At 36.5% G+C, this 26,946-nt stretch overlaps 1 protein-coding gene across 2 annotated transcripts in view; it reads left to right on the forward strand.

The window, feature by feature from the left end:
• Positions 1–1,074: 1,074 nt before the first annotated feature.
• The window catches only part of Alg11 (ALG11 alpha-1,2-mannosyltransferase), a 57,298-nt gene continuing 31,426 nt past the window's right edge, over positions 1,075–26,946 (forward strand). The window contains exons 1-2 of one of the 2 annotated variants that reach the window (XM_090402755.1): positions 1,075–1,317; positions 20,497–20,736. In XM_090402755.1, coding sequence (XP_090258881.1) covers positions 1,268–1,317; positions 20,497–20,736 — 290 coding nt within the window. In that variant the 5' untranslated portion in view covers positions 1,075–1,267. Of the gene's footprint in view, positions 1,389–20,496; positions 20,737–26,946 lie in introns of both variants that reach the window. The other variant, XM_090402756.1, reaches the window with a different exon arrangement.

Here is a 26,946-nt window from a genome sequence, read left to right on the forward strand (position 1 = left end):
CCCAACAAATTAACATTTGTTGAGCAGTCAATCAGTCTATGATTAGAGAAAGTGAATGGGATGCACAGGCATGTTCCTCCCACTTACTTTTTCCATGATGTCCATTTTGTTCATTTCGTAATTCTCTAACGTTCGCTTTGCGATTGACTGCCCATCCAATTAACATTTGTCGAGCAGTCAATGATTAGAGAAAGTGAATGAAATGCAATGGCATTTTTCGCCCATTTACTTTATCCATGATGTCCATTTTGTAATTTTGTTCATTTTGCGATTGACTTGCACAGCAAATTGGCATTTGTTGAGCAGTCAATGATTAGAGAAAGTGAATGGGATGCATAGGCTTGTTCCTCCCACTTACTTTTTCCATGATGTCCATTTTGCTCATTTCGTAATTTTGTAACGTTCGTTTTGCCATTGACTGCACAGCAAATTAGCATTTGTTGATTTGCTGCGCAGTCAATGATTAGAGAAAGTCTGATCATTGAGATTGAGAAAGCGATCGACTGCCCAACGGATCGTTAATATCCTTTATTTTCATTAGTCGGAACGAAGCATTTTGGTTCTTTTTTGATTATATTATTATCGATATTATGTGAAAAAGTTAAATATACACTAAATGAATATAAATAAATAAGTTCAGAGATCGAAATAGTATGAATGTAAGAAGAAGGTTTTGATTCTTTTAAAAAAATACAGTAAAAATATGAAAAATCAGGCTAACACAACTCAAAAAGTCCCCTTTTTGAGTTATGTTAGCCAATGTATTAAATATAAGGGACACTCCTAAGCAAAAACAGGCTAAAATAGCCGTTAATTATATTAATAATGAAAAGTCAGTTTAATATGTCTGTTACGTTTTTTTTTTCTTTTTTCACTAAAGGGCCCCAGATGCACGAAAGAAGCTAAACAATTATCATATTGATATTATTAATAAAAAAATCAATCAAAATCTTCATCTGTTCGTAAGCATGACCTTCACCCGATCGACCACGAGCTATGAGTGTCGTATTCTGGTAAACAAATATCCAAAGTGCTTTTCATTATATCATTAATTGTACCCAGTAGGTGGCCGGCCGGTAAAGCGTTGTCGTCAAAAATAATGTGTGGATGGTGTGCAATATGTCATTTAGACATATTTTTATTGTAGATATTTTAATATGATTTTAATATTCGTATTTTATATCTATTTTTTTCTATATTTGGAACCTTCGTCTTCTCTCTAAATATTTTTCCAACTAGCGACATCACTTTCGTGATATTAGATGTGATGATTGAATATTTGACATATGGTTTTGGAGAGCTGTATTGGATGTGCAAGTAAGTGGTATCTGTCAGAGTTAAGTCTTATCAGTGTGGTAGTTCGTTGTGAACATGAAATGCAGTACTGGGTAATTATGCGATATTAAATAATACATATGTCTTCCCATCTATCTTTTTTATTATGTAAATAATTTTTGCTTGTTTGAAATTAAACGAACATCTTAATTTCATAGTATATTATTGCGAACCTATTGCAGTGATATTATTTAATGAATTGGATTTGTTTTCCAAATAAAACAATGTGGTAGCTATTTTCTAATACTTGAGAAACTATGTTGGTTAAAAATTTGCTGTGGTAACTGGGCAGTCATGGTTCTCATATTCTTTTAATGACAAAAATACCAACTTGGCAGAAGGGCACACAGTAATAAAATCTGTGCTTTTATTTAATAAATGTTTATACATCAGAAACATTCAGTTTAAAATTAAGACTTGCAAACTCTATATAATCGATTGCCCATTGAAATACCACATAAGTGTGATGTTTGAGAGAGTATAATCAGTTGCAGTAAAAATGCTCAGTTTGCTTAAGTTGAGATTTTATTCCTGTGTAGATCAAAAATGTAGGAAGTAGTACCTTTTTATAATATAATGTTAATTTCTGGCATGATGTATTTTTCATGTTAATCCTGACAATGAAAAGTTGGACATATATATTGTACTTGTATTTGTCTCCACTAATCACAAACCAGGTAGAAGACCACACATAGTTAACAGGCATCAATCCCATAGGCTATTATTCAAAATGACAGTATTACTCAAAAATTCAAGTAATTTGCACTTAAGTATTTTTTTTTTTAAAAAATGGATTAACAAGCACAGCAAGTTTAATTTAGTTTAGTAATTTTGAAAAATAATTAGCATGCTGAAGTTATACTCGTGATCGTCTTTCTGCTGACTGCATTAAAATAATTTCACCACTCCTAATTATATTGAAAATTACAAAATTTGTTAATGGATTAACATACACTGTAACAAGTATTTTCCCCCAAACTTCTGTTACCATTCTTTGGTAATTTAGGTCATAATAGTTATTATTATTATTATTATTATTACTTGACACCCCCAGGGAGTCCAAAGACTAATCGAGGGAGGACCTCCACCACACATAATCTACCAACTGCAATGAACCACAACTACACCAATGGCATCTACCGTTCACCACTAGTATTTTCACAGACAATCACAAACATCCAAGCCCACGCTTGGATTCGAACCTACAGCCTTTTGGCAGGAGAGTGGATACGCTAACCACTCAACCAACCAGGCCAGTTACATTTAATTGATGTCACTGTTTCAAGGTGCAGCCAGTGATATGCATGTAGATATATAATTTAATGACATAGGTGGAATCATTTAAATACTGAGCATACTGTGGATAGGTAATTTAGAAACCCAGTGGAGAAACCAAATATCATGCCGTTATTCAAGACACTTAAGGCCTCTAATAAGCAATGTGATGATTTTGCTTCAGGATGAAAATTTTCTGTAAAGTGGACGTTGCGCACACACATCCATGCCATAGTGGGATTTCATGGTTGATGTTATGGCCAAAGCAACTGGTGATGAGGACAATATATTTTGTATGTTAACTGCATGTGTCCTAGGATGGCTTAACTGTTTTGCAAGATGGAAAAACTCTTTGATTGCATTGAAATCCAAGTCTTTCCAGTGCCAAATGTTGTGATACCCTTGCAGCCAGTGGGCTTTTAATTCACTATTTCTAAGTTGAAAAGCAGATACTACCCACTTGGTCAGCTTAAAAACTTGGTGACTGAGCAAGGAGTTCAATATTTAAATTTATCAGCTTGGCATTTTCTAAGTGACATATACCTTAGGGAATTTTTATTGGCAGTTATATTTTGGCAGTCATTTCAAGAAGTGTGGAGCACTTTTTTTTTTTTCATATATACAATAATCTATTTTATTAACCTTGCATATTAGGCCAAAGTAATTCTGATTAATTTAGGTATTCTCTATGTTCAAACCTATCCAAGAGGCAGAAAACTTTTATAAGGATTTTCAACTGAAGGTGAGTTAGCTAGTCTCATGCTGAGGTCTGTTTTGCATGAAGAATTTTTCTTCATGCAAAACAGACCAAAAGAACATATGTCTGGTGGAGATCCTGGGATCTCCAATCAGAATGCAGTCAATTTTGCTGTTTCCATTTTTATTGCTGATTTTCCATGCAAGAACATATAGAAAATCAGTACTAAAAAAAAAAAAAAGGTATGCTTGCATAAATCACTCATGAGGGATATTCCTAGAATTTTATTTTTTAAATATAATTTTATTTTTCTCTTTTTTAAAGGTGGATACTCTGAGAGTACTACTACAATCATCGGGAATTTGACCTTTTTTACTAAGCTTTTTATATTATGCTGTAATCATTTTAAAGAGTACTATTTAAAAAAAAAACGAGGACATAAAAAAAAATCAACTGGAGATAACGATATTTCTGCTGTATGGAATAACTGGAATTGAGGTAGTAGAAAAGCCATGATAAACCTGAAATGTGGAAAGGCAGTTGGAGTAAGTGATATTCCAACCATTAATGCTCGAATAGTAGGTATAAAAGTTTAAATATGGTCAGATGCTAATGCATTTCAATGTGACCAGTTATATTAATTAGTGAAAATCCCAACAGTTCACATAAATGCTATTTTCATTCTGGAAAAATGATTTGTGTGAAATGCCTTTTTGAAGAATAACTATTTATTTGATGAAAACATGGGTTTGAAATTGCCGTTAAACATTAATGCAGAAACAATGTAGTTTCGACGCACTGTGATTTTGACCTACGTAGTGTGCAGCATGGTGAACCTTCACATCACTTTCTTTTCTCATGTGTCATCAAAGGACAGGTTTAAGCAATAACACATTGCTACCAAATGAAAGAAATGATATGCAAAGGACATAGAAATTAATGGAAAAGAATTTAGAAACAGTGGTGAATAACAAAGTGTGGATTGTAGAATGTTATCTAGTCTAATGGTAAACACTTGTGGTTGTAAATGCAGTCCATCTACACTGATGATGTACAGATAAGAAGAGTTGTACATCATCAGTGCAGATGAACTGGATGGCTTTAATCTTTACTGAATAATATAAAAAAAATGGGGAGGGGGTGGAAAATGGACAAGGGAAGAAAGTTAGCTAAGTTAAAGCTGAAGGTTAAAGTTTGAAAGTTAAAGCTCATAGTGGATTATAGCTTACAGGTTTACTCACCCACATTTAGTAGAAATTATATCATGGAAATTATTAGTTATCTGTTTGTTGTATTTTCTAGCAGGTCATAGGAGATATTTGAAGAAATTTAATTGAAGCATAGTTAGCTTTAAAAATTTATTATTACTCCTCCAGGGAGTCAAGGACTCACTGAGAGAGCCTATATAGCACTCACATTAGCTGCCATACATTCTCTTAAACTCATTCACATTAGCTGCACTACTACTTCTACAGGCAGACTGTTTCATTCAGTTATATGAGAGAAAAATCCAGCTCTTATCCGTTTAACTGCACACAAAATAACTTCCATCATGTTCTCTCCTCCACCTTTCATATAATGAAAGATTTTATCAACCAGTATTCTAAATGGCCTCTCAAAAGTTTATAGACCTCTCTTATGTTGCCCTCTTTCTTCTGTCTACCAATGTCTGCAGTCTACATACTCTCAATCTATCCCCATAATTTGCCTTTAGCTTCTTTATCCCTTGACAACCTGGGAGATCAAATCTGCACACAGTAGTGCAGATGTGGTGTTGTATCGAGGCCTTGTGAAGAGGCAAAATGATTCCATATCCTTAGATGTCAATCTTTATTTCAACATTACAATTATCCTCTGAGTTGCATTTGCAGTTTTTGCTATGTGACCTTTGAACTAAAATATTATAATGCCAGTTTGTTTTTATTTTTACTTTTTATTTTATTATGCCTGTCAGATGCATGCATCTGAAAGGCATGACAAATTATGGAGATTAGAATTAATCATCCTGTACTATAGGACAGAATCAATAAAACTAAAAAGCCAACTTATTTGGTTGCAACAGGCATGTATGCAAGTTTGCCTAATATGTGAAATGCCTATGGAATTGATAGATTGACTAAGTATGTGTGCATCCCAAAGCAATAAGTAGTACACACTCATTGAGAAGCATTCCTAATTAATTTCTTGGCTCCTAAAGGCAATATAGCTGCACATGCATTATTTGTATTCCCTTTTTTTTTCGCTAGTGTATTATTGCATACAGTTATCATTTGATTACTTATGGCTATTACAAGACTGAAGCTATATGGTAATTTATTATTCTTTTATTATCTGATCTTCAAATGACTCATCTCTCATGATAAAAGATCATCATACCCGGCCTTGAACCCATTCAGTTTCTGCACTCATTACACTTTTGGACAATGCATGCCACTTACTAGTCTCTCCATGCAAAGAACCTACTTCTCAATCCCTTGCTTATAACCTCTTTATACAGCTTCCATGGATGGCCTCTAGTTCTACACTTGCCACCCTCTACTCATATGAAATATCTTTTCCACATTAATCTGGTAACAACCCCTCACCAAATTATTTCTTAATCATATTCCCTCTTCTACTTTCTCTATTCACAAGGCTCTATAAGTTTCATTCTTTCCTCGTATCTGACGTTCCATAGACCTGACACTAACTTACTAAACTTCTGAACCTTCTCCAATACATCCCCCCCCCCCTGAAAACCAGGTAACCAAATCTGTACACAGTAATCCATATATGACCTTATGCAGGTGAACCATAACCTCTTTGCCACTGAATGACAGTGTCCTCATTATTGTCATAATCCATTGGAATGTTCTTACAATTTTAGCAATGTGACTCCTAAACTTCAAGTCTTTGTCCACCATCACTCCGATCTCTCATCTCTTCCACCTCCTTCAAAATTTCTCCATTAATTGTAAACTCTGCGTCCCAACCTTGCCTATCAAATTTCAAAACCTTGCACTTTGCAACATGAAGATACTTTCAGGTGCAAACTTTGTTTGCACACACTTGGATAAAGGATTAAACTAAATTTATTATAGTCTGACCAAGTGAAAAATAAACTTTCAACATCTTTCTCTAAATCCATAGTAATTTAATAAAAAAAAAAAAAAAAAAAAAAAAAAAAAGGCTGAAAGTGTTTTCAGGACTGGGGTAAAGTGGTGCAACACTGGGCAACTCCTATAGGTAAAGATGACCTTGCTAATGCTTCTGCCTGGTATCTCCATCTCCACTTGGGCCTGGCTCCCACTGAAGAGACCTCAATAAAGGTCGAAACCAGTCTGGGTAGTGGCCCTTCCTTAATGTATAACATTATACATATCTGCAAGGAAATGTGTTTTGCATTATGGGAGATACTGAGATACGAGTGTTGGTAGCTTGCTCCACCTTTGCAAGGAGTTGCCCAGTGATGTACCACTTTACCCCAGTCCTGAAGATACTTTCAGCCTCAAACTTTGTTTGCACACACTTGGATAAAGGTCAAAGCTGTATAACTGAGAGGAGACCTCCACATAGCCTTTAAAGGAATGCGGAGAACCGACCAGGGCTTCTGACCTAATGTCCATTCCTCACCTTCTCGTGGTGCACCCTGTTGGGTATCTACCTGGATACTGAACGAACGAGGATAGGCTGACAATTTGGGATTTAGCCGACCAAATTGTATTTTTATTGGTTAAACAGAAATAAAAAATTATGGTACGACATGACAAAATTTCATGCCGGATGGGGGGATGGGGTGTCGCCCGATTAAACAGGGCCCCCCGTTGTTTTCGCCAGGGAACCAGGGCGAACAGCGAAAAGTCAGCTACTGGAACAAATCTGAAACCAAACCCAAACGCAACATCACCAGAGTTAAAGATCGGTACTATCAACGTAAGAAACCTGAATGGCAAAGAAATGGAGCTAGCTGAGGAATTAGATAAGTACCAGATTGACATAATAGGGGTGACTGAAACAAAAAGACAAAAACTGGTGAGATCTTTCTGAGCAATAAATACAAAATGTTATATTCGGGCAATGACAATCAAGGAAAAGAAGGAGTAGCCATAGTATTCAACACAAAATACGAGGCTAATCTTCTTGAATGGCAGTCAATCTCGAGTAGAGTAATGTGAGCAAATACGAGAATGGGGAACTGGACAATGAGACTTATTTCTGCCTATGGTTCTACTAAGGTAGAAGTGGAGGAATTTTTTGAGGCTTTAGAAAAAGCAACTGACATAATGAAAAAGGAATAGTTGGTCCTTGTTGGGGATCTAAATAGCAGAGTAGGAAATGATTGTGAGACATACAAAAATATTTTGGGAAAATTTGGAGAAAAGAGCAAAGCTAATAATAATGGCAAATATCTGTTGAATTTCTGCTCAGGACATGGACTGGTTATTACTAACACCATGTTCCAACATAAAAATGTTCACAAATTCACATGGAGAGAAGAGGCAAGAAATAAGAAAAGTCTCATTGACTATGTTATTGTTGATAGTGATGTTTTCTCTCTGGTGCAGGACACCAGAGTGTACAGAGGATTTGAAATTGGTAGTAATCACTATTTAGTTTAGCAGGATAAAATTGAATTTCATATTGAAAAGAATAACATGTAAGAAAGTTTATAAAAGTTGAGCACCTCTCAGATGTGAACTGTAGACTAAAATACACAAAGATTATTGAAGAAAAAATGAAAGAGTTTGAGAACAGGAATCAAATCTTGGAGATTCAGTGGAAAACTCTGAAGAAAACATTGATTGATTCTGCCAGAGAGGCATGTGGTGAAGTTGTCTGCAAGGGTAAAAAAATCAAAACTCCCTGGTGGACACAGGAAGTTAAAGAGACAATGAAGGAAAAGAAGAAAGCATATCAAAAGTTCCTGTCAAATAAGTCAGCTTGTGCTCTTAGAGAATACAGAGACAAATGCAAGAATGCTAAACACTGTGTAAAACTAGCTAAACAAAAGTCATGGGAGGACTTTGGCAAGAATATAGAAAATAAATATCAAGAAGGTGGCAAAATATTCTGGAGGTTGTTGAAGAAGCTTAGGAATGGAGGAAAGAGTGCTGTAAAAGGAGTTAGAGATGATAAAGGTGACATGAAAACCGGAGAAAAAGATATCCTTGAAGTATGGAGTAATTACTTTGAAAATTTGCTAAATGAAACAAGCAGTGATGACAGCACAGTGGTAAAAAACACTGACGAGGCATGCAGTCAGGAATACATATCCATACTTGAAGTAGAAAAAGCCATCAAAGGCTTGAAATGTGGAAAGGCAGCAGGAGTAGATGATATTCGACCAGAGATGCTGAAGTATGATGGTATAAGTCTTACAGTGGCTGCACTGCATAGTTCAGAAACCCTGGCCAGAGGGACGAATTCCCGATGATTGGAGTAGAGCTCTCATAGTACCCATATATAAAAAGGGAAATAAAACTGAATGTGAGAATTACAGAGGTATTTCCCTACTGAGTGTTCCTGGCAAGATCTATGCAAGTATACTTGAGAAACGATTGAGAAGAATTGTGGAAGAAAAGCTTGGTGAAGAACAAGCTGGATTCAGGCCAAATAGAGGCTGTCAGGATCAGATCTTCACTTTACCACAAATAGTTGAGAAAGCATGGGAATATAACAGAGATCTGTATTTAAGTTTTTTCGATTTGGAAAAGGCATATGACAAGGTGCCAAGAGAGAAGCTATTCAATACGCTACAGTTATATGGTGTCAATTGGACATTATATCAAGCAATACTTAGTCTTTATTTGAGTTGTAAGTCAGCAGTTAGAATTGAAGGAAGTACAGGAAGATGGTTTAATGTTAAATCTGGTGTGAGACAAGGATGTACATTATCCCTTCTGTTATTCATTATCTATATGGATCACATTATGAAGGAGAGTGGCATTAAAAATGATATCAAAATTGGAGATGTTAATGTCAGCTCTTTGCTTTATGCGAATGATGTTATACTTCTAAATAAATCCGCTACAAGTCTGCAAAATTCTCTGACTAAATTGAATAGCTGTTGTAATAGATATGGTATGAAGGTCAGCAATAAAAAGACAAAGACAATGAAAATAGGCAGAATCATTGAAAATGTCAACTGTGTTGTGAATGGAGAACCTGTGGAACAAGTAAAAGATTTCAGCTACTTAGGCACGATTTTTACTGAAGATGGTAAATTAAATATAGAAATAGACAACAGAATCAGCAAAGCTGGTATGGTGGGAAGTCAATTAAATAAATTCATATGGAATAGGAGAGAAATTAGTCGGAACACTAAATTAGCTGTATACAAGACAGTGTTCAAACCTGTTTTAACTTATGGATCTGAGAGCTGGTCAGAAGTAAAACACTTGACCAAAGACTAGAGACCGCAGATATGAGAGTCCTGTGAAAGATTATAGGCGTGAATACATGGCATCAATGGCAATATCATTAAAAACGAGGATATTAGGAAAGAACTTGACATTGTCAACATCCAGGAATGCGTTAGCAGAGCTAATCTCAAGTGGTATGGTCACTTAAACAGAAGAAAGATTAGCAAAACAAGTGTTCTCTGCCAGGCTGGCAGCAATACGACCCAGAGGAAGACCAAGATATAGGTGGATTGATACAGTACAAAGTGCCTTAGATGATAGAAATATAAGATCTGATAATGTTGGAGTCTTGATAAGTAACAGACTGAATTGGAGGAAAATTGTAGATAGGAAGTTAGTAATGATGTAATTTTTTTTCATGTAGTACTATCATATCCTGTACACCACTTGAGGGTACATGGCAGGAATTTGATGATGAACTAATAGCGTCAATCATTTGCCCACTCACATAGTCTTTTCAGATCATCCTGCAAGGCCACAATGTCTGCTCTACTTCTCTTAGACTTTCCTAAATTTGCATCATTGGCGAATAGCTGCATCTCCAGTTAACTTGGTTCCAATGTCATTAATATATAAATTAAACAATAATAGTCCCAAAACAGATCTCTGTGCCACCACTAATAACCTTTCTCTTTTGGGAAACCACTCCTCCATATTCTTGTTGAGAGGAGATTGGATGTAGCCCGTGTTCTCAACAAAGCAAAACCTCCAAAATCCAACATATCCAGTAGTGAATACAAGGCACTACAAGAATTGAAAAGAAACAAAAATATAGTGATCACCAAAGCGGATAAGGGAAACGCCACTGTGGTACTTAATCTTAAAGATTACACAGGTAAGCTCAAAGCTTTATTATTAGATCGTTCCACTTACCTCCCCATTAATGACAATTCCACCAACTCACAAATTAGAAAACTCCATAGGCTCCTTAAGAAGGTCACTTCTTGGCCTGTGGAGATTACTAACAGACTAAAACCCTATAACTCTAGACCCCCCCGCATATATGGGCTCCCAAAAATACACAAAGAAAATGTGCCATTACATCGCATAGTGGATGGCATTGATTCCCCCACTTACAAACTAGCCAAGCATTTAGCCAAAGTGCTCTCACACTATACTGGCAATACACCATCACACATAAAAAACTCAGCCCACTTCAAAGCCAGTATAGAAAACCTTACACTCCAACACAATGACATAATGGTCAGTTTTGATGTCTCCTCCCTATTCACGAATGTCCCTCTCAAAGAAACCTTAGAGCTAATCCAAGCTAAATTTCCTCCCGATATCTCAGCCCTATTTCAGTTTACAATGAACTCAGGCTATTTCGTTTGGCAGGAAAAATTCTACAAACAGATAGAGGGGACAGCCATGGGTTCACCACTTTCCCCACCCTTGGCCAACTTCTTCATGGAGATGTTTGAAGAGAAAGCCTTAAACTCAGCCCCACAAAAACCTACCATATGGCTTCGCTATGTTGATGATGTTTTCGCTATTTGGCCACATGGCCCAGATTCACTCCTCTCCTTCCTAACACACTTGAACAACCAACACCCTAGAATCAAATTCACCCTGGAAAAAGAGGAAAACAATAACCTCCCCTTCCTAGACACACTAGTCACCCGCCAACCTGATGGAACCTTGGTTTTCTCTGTTTATAGAAAACCCACCCATACAGGCAGATACATTCACTAACAATCCCCCCTCCCCCTCACAACAATATGGAATTATTAAAACATTATTCAACAGGGCAAAAATAATCTGTTCTAATGATCAAGCCCTAACCACTGAACTAAATCACATCCGTGACACTTTCTCAGCCAACGGCTACCCCCTCCAAAAAAATCCAAAAAATACTTAACCCAGTTATCCACGACCCACCACCCCCTCCCCTTCACAAAAAAGATTACTCCAAATCCATCACTATTCCCTACATCAGAGGCACCTCAGAAAAAATCAATAAAATCTTAAAAAAACATGACTTGACCACTTGTTACAGACCACATAGAAAACTGGCATCCCTTATCCGCTCCACCAATGACCAACCACTTCCCCTAGACCTACCTGGTGTATACCAGGTCCCTTGCAGCTGTAAACTATCCTACTTTGGCCAAACAGGCAGGACAGCAAATATCAGAATCTCAGAACACAAAGATTACATCCGATTTCACCAGTACAGCCACTCTGGGCTTGCAGACCACGCTCTGGATACTCGCCACAGAATAAGATGGAAGAAAGCCACAGTAATACACCGCAGCAAGTTCAAGTATGAAAGACTATTCATGGAATCAGCCTCGGCCCTTAGGAACATGCCAAACCTCAACAAATTTGGATGCATGAAACTGCCCCAAATTTGGGAAACTTTTATCAAAAGAACTTCAGCCCAAAGGCCAAGAACTACCAATATAGCCCGCCAGGCGGCACCATCAGGACTTTAGGAAAAAGCTAGCATCCTAGCGTCAGTCTCATTTGTTGTATTAGTACTTGTGTGATTGTGTCTTTTTAGTAAGTTCCCAAGAAGATGGCAACGTAACGTTCGCCGAAATATCGGAAAGTGTATATTAAAGTTTATTTAATCTATATTTCCAGTATACGCTGTCAATTCCTTAAATATTAGTTATAACACTCCTCCATATACAACCTGCTGATACCTGTCTGACAGCCAATCAGCTATCCAACTTACCAGTCTGTTATCTAATCCCATCAGTTTCAGTTTAGCTACCAGCTTGTCGTCTGGCTGTCTGTCAAAGGCCTCTGACAAATCCAAGTACACCACTGTATGTGCATCTCCTTGTTGTAATACATAAGCAGATTACTGAAACATGACCTCTCCCTAACAAATCCTTGCTGACCATCATGAAGAATACTGCTATTATTAACTCACTTTTCAATCGTAATCCTCACCAACTTCTCTAATGCTTTAAAAAAACCAGACACACAGATTGTTTGTAACCTTAGTTTTATCACTCACCCCTGTGAAGTGGAATAATTTTTTCCACTTTCCATCCTTTTGGAACTCATCCTGTCGCAAGACTCATGTTAAATAGTTGTGCCAGAGGTGCCATTAAAACCAAAAGGCATTCCCTCAATGACACATGGTGATATATATTGTCAAATCCTAGCCTTATTAACATTAAGTTTGCTTAATTCCTCATATACTTTCTGCTCATTCAGTCCCTCCTCCTTCTTTATCTTATACTTTATCTTCTCTTGATGTTGCCTTCATGAGGATAAAATACACTGATAAACTAATTTTTTAATAATTCAACTATATCCTCTATATTGGTTACCAATCTGCCAGTGCTATCAACTAGCGTCGTACTCCCATAGTCATTTTCCCTTCTACTTGCAGTACATCAAAAGAACGTTCTGGGCTTTTCTTAGCTTGATTGGCTAATTTCTTCTCATACTCCACTTTTGCTGCCCTTACCAGCCAACTCACCTCTTGGCCTAGTTCTTTTACTCCTTGTACAACTGATCGTTACTTACATTCATCTTGAGTTGCCTTCTTCCAGATTTCACATTTAATTTCTTCATCCATTTTACTCTTGCTTTGTTTAGCCTTTTCATCTTTGGAATACACTCGGATATTGCTGCTGTTAATAGCTCGATCAATGTCCATGCAGCATCTATATTCTTCCTACTCATTTCCTTTTTCCACTATACTCCCAGTTGTCTTCTAAGCTTTCCATAATCACCAGCTTTGTAGTTCCACATATATCCCTTCTTTATAGAAGTTCTCATGTGACTGGCTGCAACCCATATGGTCATTTCATGGTCACTCTCTCCAACTGGGAGAAGATTAGATTAGACACTCCATTCATAATAGCATCCTTTGATGATGTAACCAGATCTAAGACTCTTTACCCTTGTGTGCCTTCTGTTATGCACTGCTTAAGATTGAATTCCTTTTTCTTAAAAGAAAACATTCTCCTTATTCCATGATTCTATCCTTTCATTCCAGTCAATATTGCTATAGTTGAAATCACCCTATGCTTGCTCACTAAGCCAAGTTGTCTATACATTTCTTTGTCTCCACCTTCTTCATTCTCTGGCTTGTAGCAACACCCCACCAAATACAGTAATCCCTCGATTAGTGCGTCATTTTTTTTTTTTTTTTTTTTTTTTTTTTGATACCCAAATTCGATTAGTGTGCCGATATACATCTTAAAAATAAATGTTACATATTTTACAAATTTTCTATCTATACATTTTTATGGCTAACTATTTTAAAAAAATCGCTCACCAGAATGAAATAATTGAGTTACCGATTTAAAACATTTTATAAGGTTATTTTTAATGCCATACTGCACTACTTCCATGTACACTATGTTCCAAATTTTTATCGCCAAAATTTATGATGTCTGCTATAGTACGCCCACAGATTCGAGACTGTTCCACACTTCTGCACATGTCATAAAAAGAAGAATCCATTCCGATAATAAGGTAATTAATCTGTCTTCTGGGATGAGTTGTTTATTATTACACGTCAGAAAATTAACTTCTCTTTTATGATCATTGTAATTTTAAAAGTGGTAACTATTTTGCTTATATAACAGTTGGAAAATTTTATCTATAAAGCACGTGATTTCGCATGTTGGCGAAATTTATACGTCCTTCATTTCTTTCTCGCCTTCAATGATAATGTCCAAGAGTTAGATCTCATTCTGAAGAACGTGACTAAATAAACACACGTAAAACCACAGTAATGGGTTTTTTAATACGTAAATATTTCGACCTAAGTGTCTTAGAACATTGTCAGTACAGTTGGGAACAATACTAGGAATAACATACAGATAGAGCCTATGAATAAAATGGAATCCAAATGCTTGCAGCAGCGCTTCCTCGCTTAAAAAAAAACATTAGATTATTTAGATTGCATTAAAATTGAATTATTTTACACAATTTTGTATGACAATTTCCCATACTTTAGGAATGGCAAGTACATCATTGCAGTTTAGATTGGGGTCTGTGATGTAGGGCTTCAGCACTTTCTTTATATAAACATTCATGTTTGTATGAAGATCTGTGTAGAAGTTTGGCCTTTTCCCAGTGGATCTTATGGTTTGGGTTTTCAACTCCGTGTTGGGAGAGGCTTGATGAGACACGTGTGTAGAGGCTTAAGTGCTGTGAGGACATCATGTTGGAGGCTTAATGGATATTTTTACAACACTTAAAAAGAATTAAAATAGACTTTAATGCTTCCTATATTTCGTCCTAGTCACTAGGACATCTACGGGGATTACAAAAAAATTAATGTAACATATGCACAAATAACAAACAATACTAAGCCCAACCACGTGGGTGACACTAAAGTCCTATCTAGGTAGAGCGCCCTCTAAGGGCAGTAGTAGGTGGCCTGGAATGTAAGGTGCGAACTCTGGTGATGAGTGTTTCCCAAATCTTCGGAAGCTTAATGCACCCATATTTATTGAGATTTGGTTGGTTTTTGAGAGCTGCTGCTGCTTCTAAGAAAAGTCTCTCTTTCTTGAATTTGCTGTGGTGGAGCATGGTGGTTTTCTTCCATGGTTCTGGCATTTCGGAAACTTCCGCACAGAGAGAATTCCAAAAAATAAAAAATAAACATATCAAGAAATTTAGCAACCTTGTGAAAAACAAACCACAACCACAAATTCAACCTCTCCAGAGAGTAATAAACCTCTCTTCCAAAAGGCTCAACGACGATGCCGTCAGCGCCCTTTGCCTCGGCCATAATTTTGCCGTCGCTCCGAAGGAAGTGCCGGTGCTTGACGTAATGGTGAACATCGAATGTGGAATCGGTCGCTTACCGTCGGAGACAGCTAACAACATCAGGCTTGACGTAGCCAACATCCTCGCGCATTCTTCTCCGCCAAAAAGTAATTTATCATATGCCCAACGCACGGCTCTCCTGAAACTACGTAAAGAAAAAAGTATCGTCATCACCAGAGCGGATAAGGGTAACGCCACAGTCGTTCTTAATACCAGCGAATATAAGCGTAAAATGAACATCATCCTCCGCGATCGCGCTACCTACATCCCGCTAGAACACGACCCCACAAAAACACAAGTTAAGAAACTTAAAATTTTACTCAAAAAAGTATCTTCCTGGCCCCCAGATGTCACGAAAAAACTTAAACCTTTCCGCTCCCGTCCCCCCCGAATATACGGTTTACCAAAAATCCACAAACCCAACTCCCCACTCAGGCCTATAGTAGATGCTACCAATGCACCTTGCTATAGACTATCTAAACAGCTGGCTAACTCTCTGATCTCCCTCACCGGAAGGTCCCCTTCCTATATAAAAAACTCGACCCACTTTAAAGCCCTCACAGAAAATTTAACCTTGAAGAAGACAGACATATTGGTAAGCTTTGATATCTCCTCTTTGTTTACCAATATTCCCTTAATTGACACCTTATCTCTCTTAGAAAAGGTTTTTCCCTCTGACATCTTAGATCTCTTTTCCTTTGCCATTAACTCTGGATATTTCTCTTGGAACAACAAAATCTACAAGCAGATAGAAGGAACTGCCATGGGTTCCCCCCTCTCACCCCCCCTTGCCAATTTCTATATGGAAGATTTCGAAAAACGAGCCATAGACTCAGCCCCACTCAAACCTTCTATCTGGCTAAGATACGTAGATGATGTGTTCTCTATTTGGCCTCATGGCCCAGACACGTTAGACTCCTTCCTCAGTCATCTCAATAGTCTACATCCAAGAATCCAGTTCACTATGGAAAAGGAAAAGAACAATTGTTTACCCTTCCTAGACACCTTAGTCACACGCCTGCCTAATGATACACTCACCTTCACCGTATACAGAAAACCCACACACACAGGCAGATACATTCACAAACTCTCCCACCACCACCCCTCTCAACAATATGGCATTATTAAAACTCTTACCAAGAGAGCCCACAATCTTTGTTCCAGTGGAACCGCCCTCACTAATGAGCTTAACCACATACACAGCACTTTCCTCTCCAATGGCTACAGCGATCACAGCATCAAAAAAATAATCAACTCCTCCCCCATTCCCCTTCCTTCTCGTCAACAAGATTTTAAAAATGCCATCACCATACCCTACATCCGTGGCACATCTGAAAAAATAGCCAAGATACTAAAACAATACAATCTACACACAGCATACAAGCCCCACCGCAAACTGGCTACCCTTATCCGTTCTACAAAAGATCAGCTCCCTCCTCTCTCTCTGCCTGGAGTTTACAAAGTACCCTGTTCCTGTAAGCTGGCGTACTTTGGACAGACAGGCAGATCAGCATCCATCCATCTAGAGGAACACAAGTCTTACATCTTCAAACGCAACTATGGCCATTCAGGCTTGGCTGACCATGTTTTGGACACTACCCACAGAGTATCATGGAAGAAAACCACCATGCTCCACCACAGCAAATTCAAGAAAGAGAGACTTTTCTTAGAAGCAGCAGCAGCTCTCAAAAACCAACCAAATCTCAATAAATATGGGTGCATTAAGCTTCCGAAGATTTGGGAAACACTCATCACCAGAGTTCCCACCTTACATTCCAGGCCACCTACTACTGCCCTTAGAGGGCGCTCTACCTAGATAGGACTTTAGTGTCACCCACGTGGTTGGGCTTAGTATTGTTTGTTATTTGTGCATATGTTACATTAATTTTTTTGTAATCCCCGTAGATGTCCTAGTGACTAGGACAAAATATAGGAAGCATTAAAGTCTATTTTAATTCTTTTTAAGTGTTGTAAAAATATCCATTAAGCCTCCAACATGATGCTTGATGAGACAGATGTGGTCTTGATGTTCACAGATGTGTTTAAGAACAGATCTGCCTGTCTGCCCATAGTATGACAGTTTACAGGAGCATGGTACCTCGTACACGCCAGGTAGTAATACAACAAAAATACAGCAAGATTGTATTTTTTCATAATTTTTGAAAGTTGCTCTGAGATCCCTTTGACATACGGTATTGGAATCCTATGGGCTTGTTCTTGTCTAGGTTGATGTGTGGAGAAGTGGTTGATGATTTTTTGAGTAGCTTTAGGATTGTATCCATTTAGAATGGCTCTGCTTTTGATTATTTCCAATTCCTGTTTTAGAGATTCCTCAGCGAAGCAAAATCTGTGTGCTCTGGTTACCAGTGATTTGATGATGTCAAATTTTTTAGAAGGATGATGAGCAGAAGAGTTGTGGAGGTAGCGACCTGAAAAGGTCGGCTTTCGATAGACAGAAGCTGAGATGGAACCATCTTCTTTTCTTTGGATGTGTAAATCCAGGAAAGAGATACCCTGTGGAGATTCTTTTTCTAACGTAAATTTGATGCGGGGGTGAAGAAGGTTTATTTTATCTAGAAACAAATGTAGCTCTTGTTCGGAATGACCCCAGACTGCAAAGACGTCATCGACATAACGTAACCAGATTTTTGGTTTGGGTTGAAATGCAAACATTTTTTCAAGATCTATAAACAGGTCTGCCAAGTTAGGTGATAAGGGAGATCCCATAGCTGTTCCCTCCTCTTGTTTGTAGATTTTTTCTTTCCAAGTGAAGTAACTGGAAGTAATTGTAAATTTGAATAGTTCAACAATATCAGACGGAAATTTTTGAGTTAACAGGTCCACTGTTTTCTTTATTAGTATTATTTTAGGAATATTAGCGAAGCGGGAGACGATGTCGAAGCTAATTAGCATGTCTGTTTCTTTATATAATTATTCTGAAGAACTGAGTGATTCCGACCTGCTAAATTTAGATGCACAGAGAGAAGGTCCCGAAGAATATGAAGAAAATTTAACCACTGATAGTCAGCCAAAAGAGGTTTCACAGAAACAATTTGAAAATATTTTTCGTACAATCGAAGTTTTTAAGCAGCAATGCTTAGAGACTGACCCTGGTGAAGAGAGAAGCAGTAAAATTTGCAGAAGAGTAGGAGAGGCAATAGAGCCATACTGTCGGTTGTATGAAAAAAAGAAACAAAATGCCTGCCAAACTACATTAGCTCAATTCTTTGTTAAGAAGTAGAATAATAAAATTTATAATCTGAATATGTTTTATTGTCTTTCAGCTTCGTGGTTTTCGTTTAACTAGGCCCTGAGACATACCTTAATTCTTTTATAAAAAAAATTAAGGTTCAAAAAAGAAATTTGAGGAACGAATTATACTTTTTTCCATAGATTATTGTATTTGATTAGTGCATTTTCGATTAATATGCCTGTTTTAAAGAACGCATTAGGCGTACTAATCGAGGGATTGCTATATCTCATTCTATCAACCTCCACTCCACACCATACTGCTTCAAAAGCCACTTTTTTCTCCTTGTATCTCAGCCTTGCTCGGAAATAATTCCCCTGCTATCATCAGTAGCACTCACTCTCCCTTCTTGCTTTTCCTGTCTTCATGAAAAACACCATATCCCACCTATTCCTGTAAATATGTCATTCTCATCCAACCATGTTTCACTTATTTCAACTATTTTCGGCTAAATAAACTCAATCAATGCAACAATTTCATCTCCCTTATTTCCTACCCTCCTGGCATTCATATATAAACATAACAGTTGATTTCTTGGTCTATAGCCAGTCCTACGCATGCTACCCCCTGCCTGTGACTTCTCAACTGCTTCTGTCTGCTCATCTTTTGCCTCATATAGCCTCCCATACTCATCCTCCCACCATGTATACCTGGCCATTGCACTCCTATGCTGATCATCCACATATGCACATTCATTATCACTTTCAGAATCCACTTTCCTTAAACTGTGTCCTCCTGACATCTTTGGCCCAATTTCAACCTGCTTTCCTATTATCACATTCTCTTCTCCATTTGCAATTACATCAGTCTCACCTAGTCCACTCTCCTGCTCATTCATATCTTTTGACTTCCATTGATACCTTGTTTCCATCACTCATTACACTTCCCTCCAGCAGCAACCTTCCCAAATGACTCATTCCAAAACCATTCGGATGTGGTCGATTGCTCTTATACTGCTCCATTTGTCCCTCAGACGCTTTCATTATTGATTGAATATTTACTGTTTCAAGCTTGAATCTTAGAAGCAACTGTTCCACTAAAGAGAAAACAAGGTCTAATACAAAAAAAATTACTTTGAAATCATGGAATGTTTTTTAATGATGTAATGCTGGTTCTTCAGTTTTTAAAATATGGAAGTTAGCAAAATGTACTAATAGAAAAATCAAAAATATTTTGATAGTGTTCATGATAATTTTTAATTTCCTTTGATAAACTCTTGATTCCTGTAATAAAAGCTACTTTAACATATATATATATATATATATATATATATATATATATATATATATATATATATATATATATATATGTGTGTGTCTCAATTAACATAAAAACCGAATTTTCAGTATATTAGACCTTGAATGATATCAGGTACCACATTATGATATGAGCTAGGGATGGCAGTGTTTCATGAGTAGATTTAGGGGGGGGGGATTACTTCTGTAAAGCATAATATCCATGTCTATTGCATGTTCATTGTTTAGATAGAACTCTTCTCCATTAAACGAAAAAGACATAATTATTATATTGACTTAATAACAATGGTCATTCTCATATATAATCTGAAATATTTTTAATTGGGTCATTTATTTATAAAGAATGAAAGAATTATAACTGTTCCATATAGGTTTCTTTTCTCTGCAGCTTAGACAAATTTTATTGAACAATAATTCAATAAGTAACATATTAAACTTTATTCTCCTAATATTTTGGTGTGACTAATTGGCTTCTTGTATATTATAGTGTTCAATGTTTTTGTTAAATATAAAATATTTTGTCTGTTTCAGTTGGCTTGCAAGAATAATTGCACTCCTCTCTCTGCTGTTCACATTCCTGGTTCTTGTGGCAGTATGTTTTTATTTACTATTACAGTGGTATGTTCGTGTAGTTTTAAAGAAAGGTAATGAAAGAAAGAAGTATGGCATTGACAAAGGGATAGTTTCTGTAGGTTTTTTCCATCCATACTGTAATGCTGGTGGTGGTGGTGAACGTGTTTTGTGGGCTGCAATACGAGCATTGCAGAAAAAGTAAGTATCATTTAAATATTTCATTACATTTTACCTTAATTTCTGAATTTTTTTTATGAATGTGTGAAAAGTAACTATATAAGGTTGTATGCATTGTATGTAAGATGTTTACTGTGCTTTAGAAATGAAATAACCATATTATTTTATAAGAATTCAGCAATTTTTTAGGGAAAGCTTATTACCTACCTTGCTGCCAATAAATATTTTCAGTTTTAAAGCGCTGGACAACAAACTAAGTGATTCTAATATTTCAAGGATGCTGAATCCAAATCTGCAATCTAAAAAAAAAAAAAGAAAGAAAAGAAAATTTCCATATAAGAATTCTTTTTTTTTTTTTTTTTAAACTGATAGGTATGCATCATAGGCTTTTGGAAGATTTGCTGGCAAAGTTGGCCAAGTCTGTAATCTCATCACTGTCCATCTAATAGGTGGTGGGTATGTTTGTGAATGCCTTTCACTGATAGATTTTTTTTGTAAATCTGATCCACACATGAAAGGTCACAAGACCTATGTCATATTAGTGCTATGTGTGGGCAAGAGGAACAGATGAAAAGGAGGAGTCTGTTTACATTTTGTTTGAACAGCTGGTGGTTGTATTCTTTGCAGAAGGCAAGAGTTGGAGAGACTGTTTTTCCAAAGAACAGAAGTAGAGAGAATGAAAGAGGTGGCAGTGAATTTGGTTTAGTGAGTTTCAAGATGGACTATAAAAAGACGTTTCTTAGTAGTGGCTCTTATTCTAATGATTTTGGAGGAAAGTGGAGGAAAAATAGTGGCCAATTAAGTAGAGCACTGTTCATAAAAGTATCTATAGAAGAGGCACAAGGCAGAAACTTATGTCTGTGAAAGATGGATTGAAGTGGATATGTGAGGGAGAAATAATTAATTAGTCATATTTCACTCTTCTGGATCTTGTCTTCACAGTGGACCTTATTAACTCCAGGACCCATTATTGGAATCTCGATACATAAACTTATATAGAAAGAGGACATTATGAAATTGTGTTGCCAGTAGTTTCACCAGATAGGACAATTGGCACCAGTTATTTAATAAAACACTTAACTAGTTTCACGAAAGTAATTCCTGTGGTTTACATCAGGGCTGTCCAAAGCACTGCATGCGGCCTGCGGTGCAATTTTGTGCGGCCTACCTGTGGGTTTTGATTTTTACGATCGAAAAAATAAAATAATTTGAATCGAATGCTTATTAGATATTTTAATTCTATCACTAATTGATCATCTTGATGTTGGTAATTTAATTTGGTGTTTTTACATCACTATATACCCACGTGTTTTTCAAATATTAGATATGTCAAAGAAGCATTCTTTACACTGTTTTGTTCAAATGCACATGCTCCGGCTGCTCACGGGAAACGTTAGTACGCGTGATTAGTGTTGTTCGTTTGTTCAGCTATTGAGGTTGTGTCGCTGCTGCTGCTCACTAAATTACTAGATAGCATTGTGATGTGGCCCTCAGGTAATTTTTTTTTTAATGTGGCCCTCGTATTACCTAAGTTTGGACAGCCCTGGTTTACATCATCAGGAGATAAAAAGTGATTAAAATAAAAATTACAAATGTATCAGTCACAGTAAACTTTTTGAAAACAAGAATAACAATGGAATGCTCTCATGTGCTATGCGAACATTTGATAGTTGTTGGCATTCTGCACAATATTGCACCTGCTTTTGTTGGTTGTATACAAGAGAGGTCCAGACTTTAAAATTATGCCTTGCTTGTTATGCTGTTGAGGATGTTTTATTATTTCGGCCAATTCTTTAAAGGCTGTTCAGTAGAAATTGTAACCTTAGTGGATCATCACAGTTATCACATTACTTGATGTTTGGTATCTGTTGTATTTTTAGTTTATTAGCTTTATCCCCTAATGTGAAATACAGGAATTTCAGGAAACTAGTCGAATGTCTTAATAAATAACTTTAGCACCAGTTTTTTTTTGTGGCAAAAATACTGGCAACTCAATTCCACTATTGTAATGTTTGTGCCAATATAAAAGTATTTGCATTACATATTTAAGGAGCATTTGCAAAATAATGCTGTTTTTATATTTATTCAACAGTAGAGCAATGATGGAACATTATGTCAAGAAAATATCCAGTTTAACATGTACTGTTAAATCCAGTTTAACACTACATGTTAAACTGGATTTAACATGCAGTGGTAATAATGTTTCTGTTGTGTATTTTCCTTCAACTTAGTGGTTAGTGGAGGTAGCAATGTTTACCAGGTAATTATTGTAGAATAAAATGGTTTCACATTGCCTTCCTTCCTTCAGTATCCAATGTGTTCGTGTGGCTGATTTACCTGTTTTGAGGGATAAAAACAAGCATGTCCAGGAGAAGAAACCCTCTGCCTCATGTCATAAACAGGATTTTAACCCAGGTCTTTCCAGTCAAAGGACTCAGTCGAAACCCACTGAGCTATTGAGGTTCGGTTTCTATTACCCTAAGAAAATGTTTCTCTTACTACTACATCTTAAACATCTCATAAAAAAACTGTTAAAGCATTAAGCTGAAATATACCTGCATTCTAATACTTAACTGCCAAATTTCTAAAAATTTGGAAGCCAAACTTGAAGATATTTTGTTGCACTCAGGGCCGCATTAAGGTTTTCAAAGGCCCTAGGCACTCTTATATTTGACTCACCACCTCGCCTTGACGTACCATTAGGAACAGACAGACATCGTTCTAGAAGCTGTCCTATCAATCTCTTTGGACCTCATAATTTGCCTATCTGTTAAAAACCAGAAGTCAGAAATTTTTCTGATTCTTTAGCCCTTGTGTGTCCTTCCTCATATGGGATGTGGTAAGGTGGGGAAGGGCACAAAACAAAAAAAAAGAATAATGATTTTAAAAAAATTCATGCTTAAAATTATTAATGTAATTTAATAATGTTGGAATTTTAACTAAAGTTAAAAGAACATATGAAGAAAAATACAGATATGTTGCACTGTCTGAAACTAGGTGATCGGCTAGACATGATGCTGCTAAAGCATTTTATGATAATTATGATGGAATTCAGCAAGCATTGATAAGTATAATTGATTGTAAAATACAACCGCTAAGTGCTAAACACGAAGCAAAAGCTTTTGTTAAATTTGAACATTTTGAAACATCTCTATGTGCTATTTGGAAAGACATTCTTCAAAACATCAGTATTATAAAGATAGCATTACAGCAGCCTGGCATTGAATTATGCACTGTTATAAACCTCTATTGATAGTCTTCTATCTTGTTTAAAAAGTACTCAAAATAATTTTTTGTTTTAAAATTCTGCCAAAGAACTTGCACCAAAATTGGAATTTAAAATTTTTGAAAGACAACAGAAGCGAAAAATATTTCATAATGAAATAAATAGTGAAACTGATCAAACCACAAATCTGAATCCTTCATATAAATTTTGAATTCAAGTGTTTTATCCAGTTATAGAAAGATTAATAAAGGTGCTTGATAAAAGATAAGCCGCCTATAATTCTCTTTATGACAGATTTCACTTTCTTATTGATAAATCAATGTCAGAATGCGAAATTGTTTCCACATGTGTAATCAAGATTTAGAAGATTCTTCATCATCATCATCAAATTCCTGCCATGTATCCTCAAGGAGTGTACAGGATATGATAGTACTACATGAAAAAAATTACATCATTACTAACTTCCTATCTACAATTTACCTCCAAATCAGTCTGTTACTTGTCAAGGCTTCAACATTATCAGATCTTATATTTCTATCGTCTAAGGCACTTTGTACCGTATCAATCCACCTATATCTTGGGCTTCCTCTGGGTCATTTTCCTGCCAACCTGGCAGAGAACACTTGTTTTGCTAATCTTTTTTTGCCCATTCTGTTTAAGTGACCATACCACCTGAGATTAGCTCTGCTAACACATTCTTGGATGATGACAATGTCAAGTTCTTTCCTAATATCCTCATTTTTAATATGATATTGCCATTGATGCCATCTGTTCACGCCTATAATCTTTCTCAGGACTCTCATATCTCCGGTATCTAGTCTTTGGTCAAGTGTTTTACTTCTGACCCAGCTCTCAGATCCATAAGTTAAAACTTATGGCTCTGAGACTAATTTCTCTCTTATTCTATATGAATTTATTCAAATGACATCCTACCATACCAGCTTTGCTGATTCTGTTGTCTATTTCTATATTTAATTTACCATCTTCAGTAAAAATCGTGCCTAAGTAGCTGAAATGTTTCACTTGTTCTACAGGTTCTCCATTCACAACACAGTTCACATTTTCAATGATTCTGCCTATTTTCATTGTCTTTGTCTTTTTATTGCTGACCTTCATACCATATCTATTACAACAGCTATTCAATTTAGTCAGAGAATCTTGCAGACTTGTAGCGGATTTATTTAGAAGTATAACATCATCCGCATAAAGCAAAGAGCTGACATTAACATCTCCAATTTTGATATCATGTTTAATACCACTTTCCTTCATAATGTGATCCATATAGATAATGAATAACAGAGGGAATAATGTACATCCTTGTCTCACACCAGATTTAACATTAAACCATCTTCCTTTACTTCCTTCAATTCTAACTGCTGACTTGCAACTCAAATAAAGACTACGTATTGCTTGATATAATGCCCCATTGACACCATATAACTGTAGTGTATTGAATAGCTTCTCTCTTGGCACCTTGTCATATGCCTTTTCCAAATCGACAAAACTTAAATACAGATCTCTGTTATATTCCCATGCTTTCTCAACTATTTGTCGTAAAGTGAAAATCTGATCCTGACAGCCTCTATTTGGCCTGAATCCAGCTTGTTTTCACCAAGCTTTTCTTCCACAATTCTTCTCAACCGCTTCTCAAGTATACTTGCATAGATCTTGCCAGGAACACTCAGTAGGGAAATACCTCTGTAATTCTCACGTTAGTTTTATTTCCCTTTTTATATATGGGTACTATGAGAGCTCTACTCCAATCATCGGGAATTCGTCCCTCTGGCCAGGGTTTCTGAACTATGCAGTGCAGCCACTGTAAGACTCTTATACCACCATACTTCTGCATTTCTGGTCGAATATCATCTACTCCTGCTGCCTTTCCACATTTCAAGTCTTTGATGGCTTTTTCTACTTCAAGTATGGATATGTATTCCTGACTGCATGCCTCATCAGTGTTTTTTACCACTGTGCTATCATCACTGCTTGTTTCATTTAGCAAATTTTCAAAGTAATTACTCCATACTTCAAGGATATCTTTTTGTCCCGTTTTCATGGTCACCTTTATCATCTCTAATTCCTTTTACAGCACTCTTTCCTCCATTCCTAAGCTTCTTTAACAACCTCCAGAATATTTTGCCACCTTCTTGATGTTTATTTTCTATATTCTTGCCAAAGTCCTCCCATGCCTTTTGTTTAGCTAGTTTTACACAGTGTTTAGCATTTTTGCATTTGTCTCTGTATTCTCTAAGAGAACAAGCTGACTTATTTGACAGGAACTTTTGATATGCTTTCTTCTTTTCTTTCACTGTCTCTTTAACTTCCTGTGTCCACCAGGGAGTTCTGATTTTTTTATCCTTGCAGACAACCTCACCACATGCCTCTCTAGCAGAATCAATCAATGTTTCCTTCAGAGTTCGCCACTGAATCTCCAAGGTTTGATTCCTGTTCTCAAACTCTTTCATTTTTTCTTCAATAATCTTTGTGTATTTTAGTCTACAATTCACATCTTAGAGCTCCTCAACTTTTATTCGCTTTAAAACTTTCTTACATGTTATTCTTTTCAATATGAAATTCAATTTTATCCTGCTCAAGACTAAATAGTGATCACTTCCAATTTCAAATCCTCTGTATACTCTGGTGTCCTGCACCAGGGAGAAAACATCACTATCAACAATAACATAGTCAATGAGACTTTTCTTATTTCTTGCCTCTTCTCTCCATGTGAATTTGTGAACATTTTTATGTTGGAACATGGTGTTAGTAATAACCAGTCCATGTCCTGAGCAGAAATCCAATAGATATTTGCTATTTAGATCCCCAACAAGGACGAACTTTTCCTTTTTCATTGTGTCGGTTGCTTTTTCTAAAGCCTCAAAAAATTCCTCCACTTCTACCTTAGTAGAGCCTTCTGTGGGACCATAGGCACAAATAAGTCTCATTGTTCAGTTCCCCATTCTCATATTAGCCCACATTACTCTACTCGAGACTGACTGCCATTCAAG

Source organism: Typopeltis vanoorti, chromosome 13 (assembly GCF_054136105.1).
Source record: "Typopeltis vanoorti isolate ZY-2024b chromosome 13, IOZ_Tvanoo_1.0, whole genome shotgun sequence".
NCBI classification, from domain to species: Eukaryota; Metazoa; Arthropoda; class Arachnida; order Uropygi; family Thelyphonidae; genus Typopeltis; species Typopeltis vanoorti.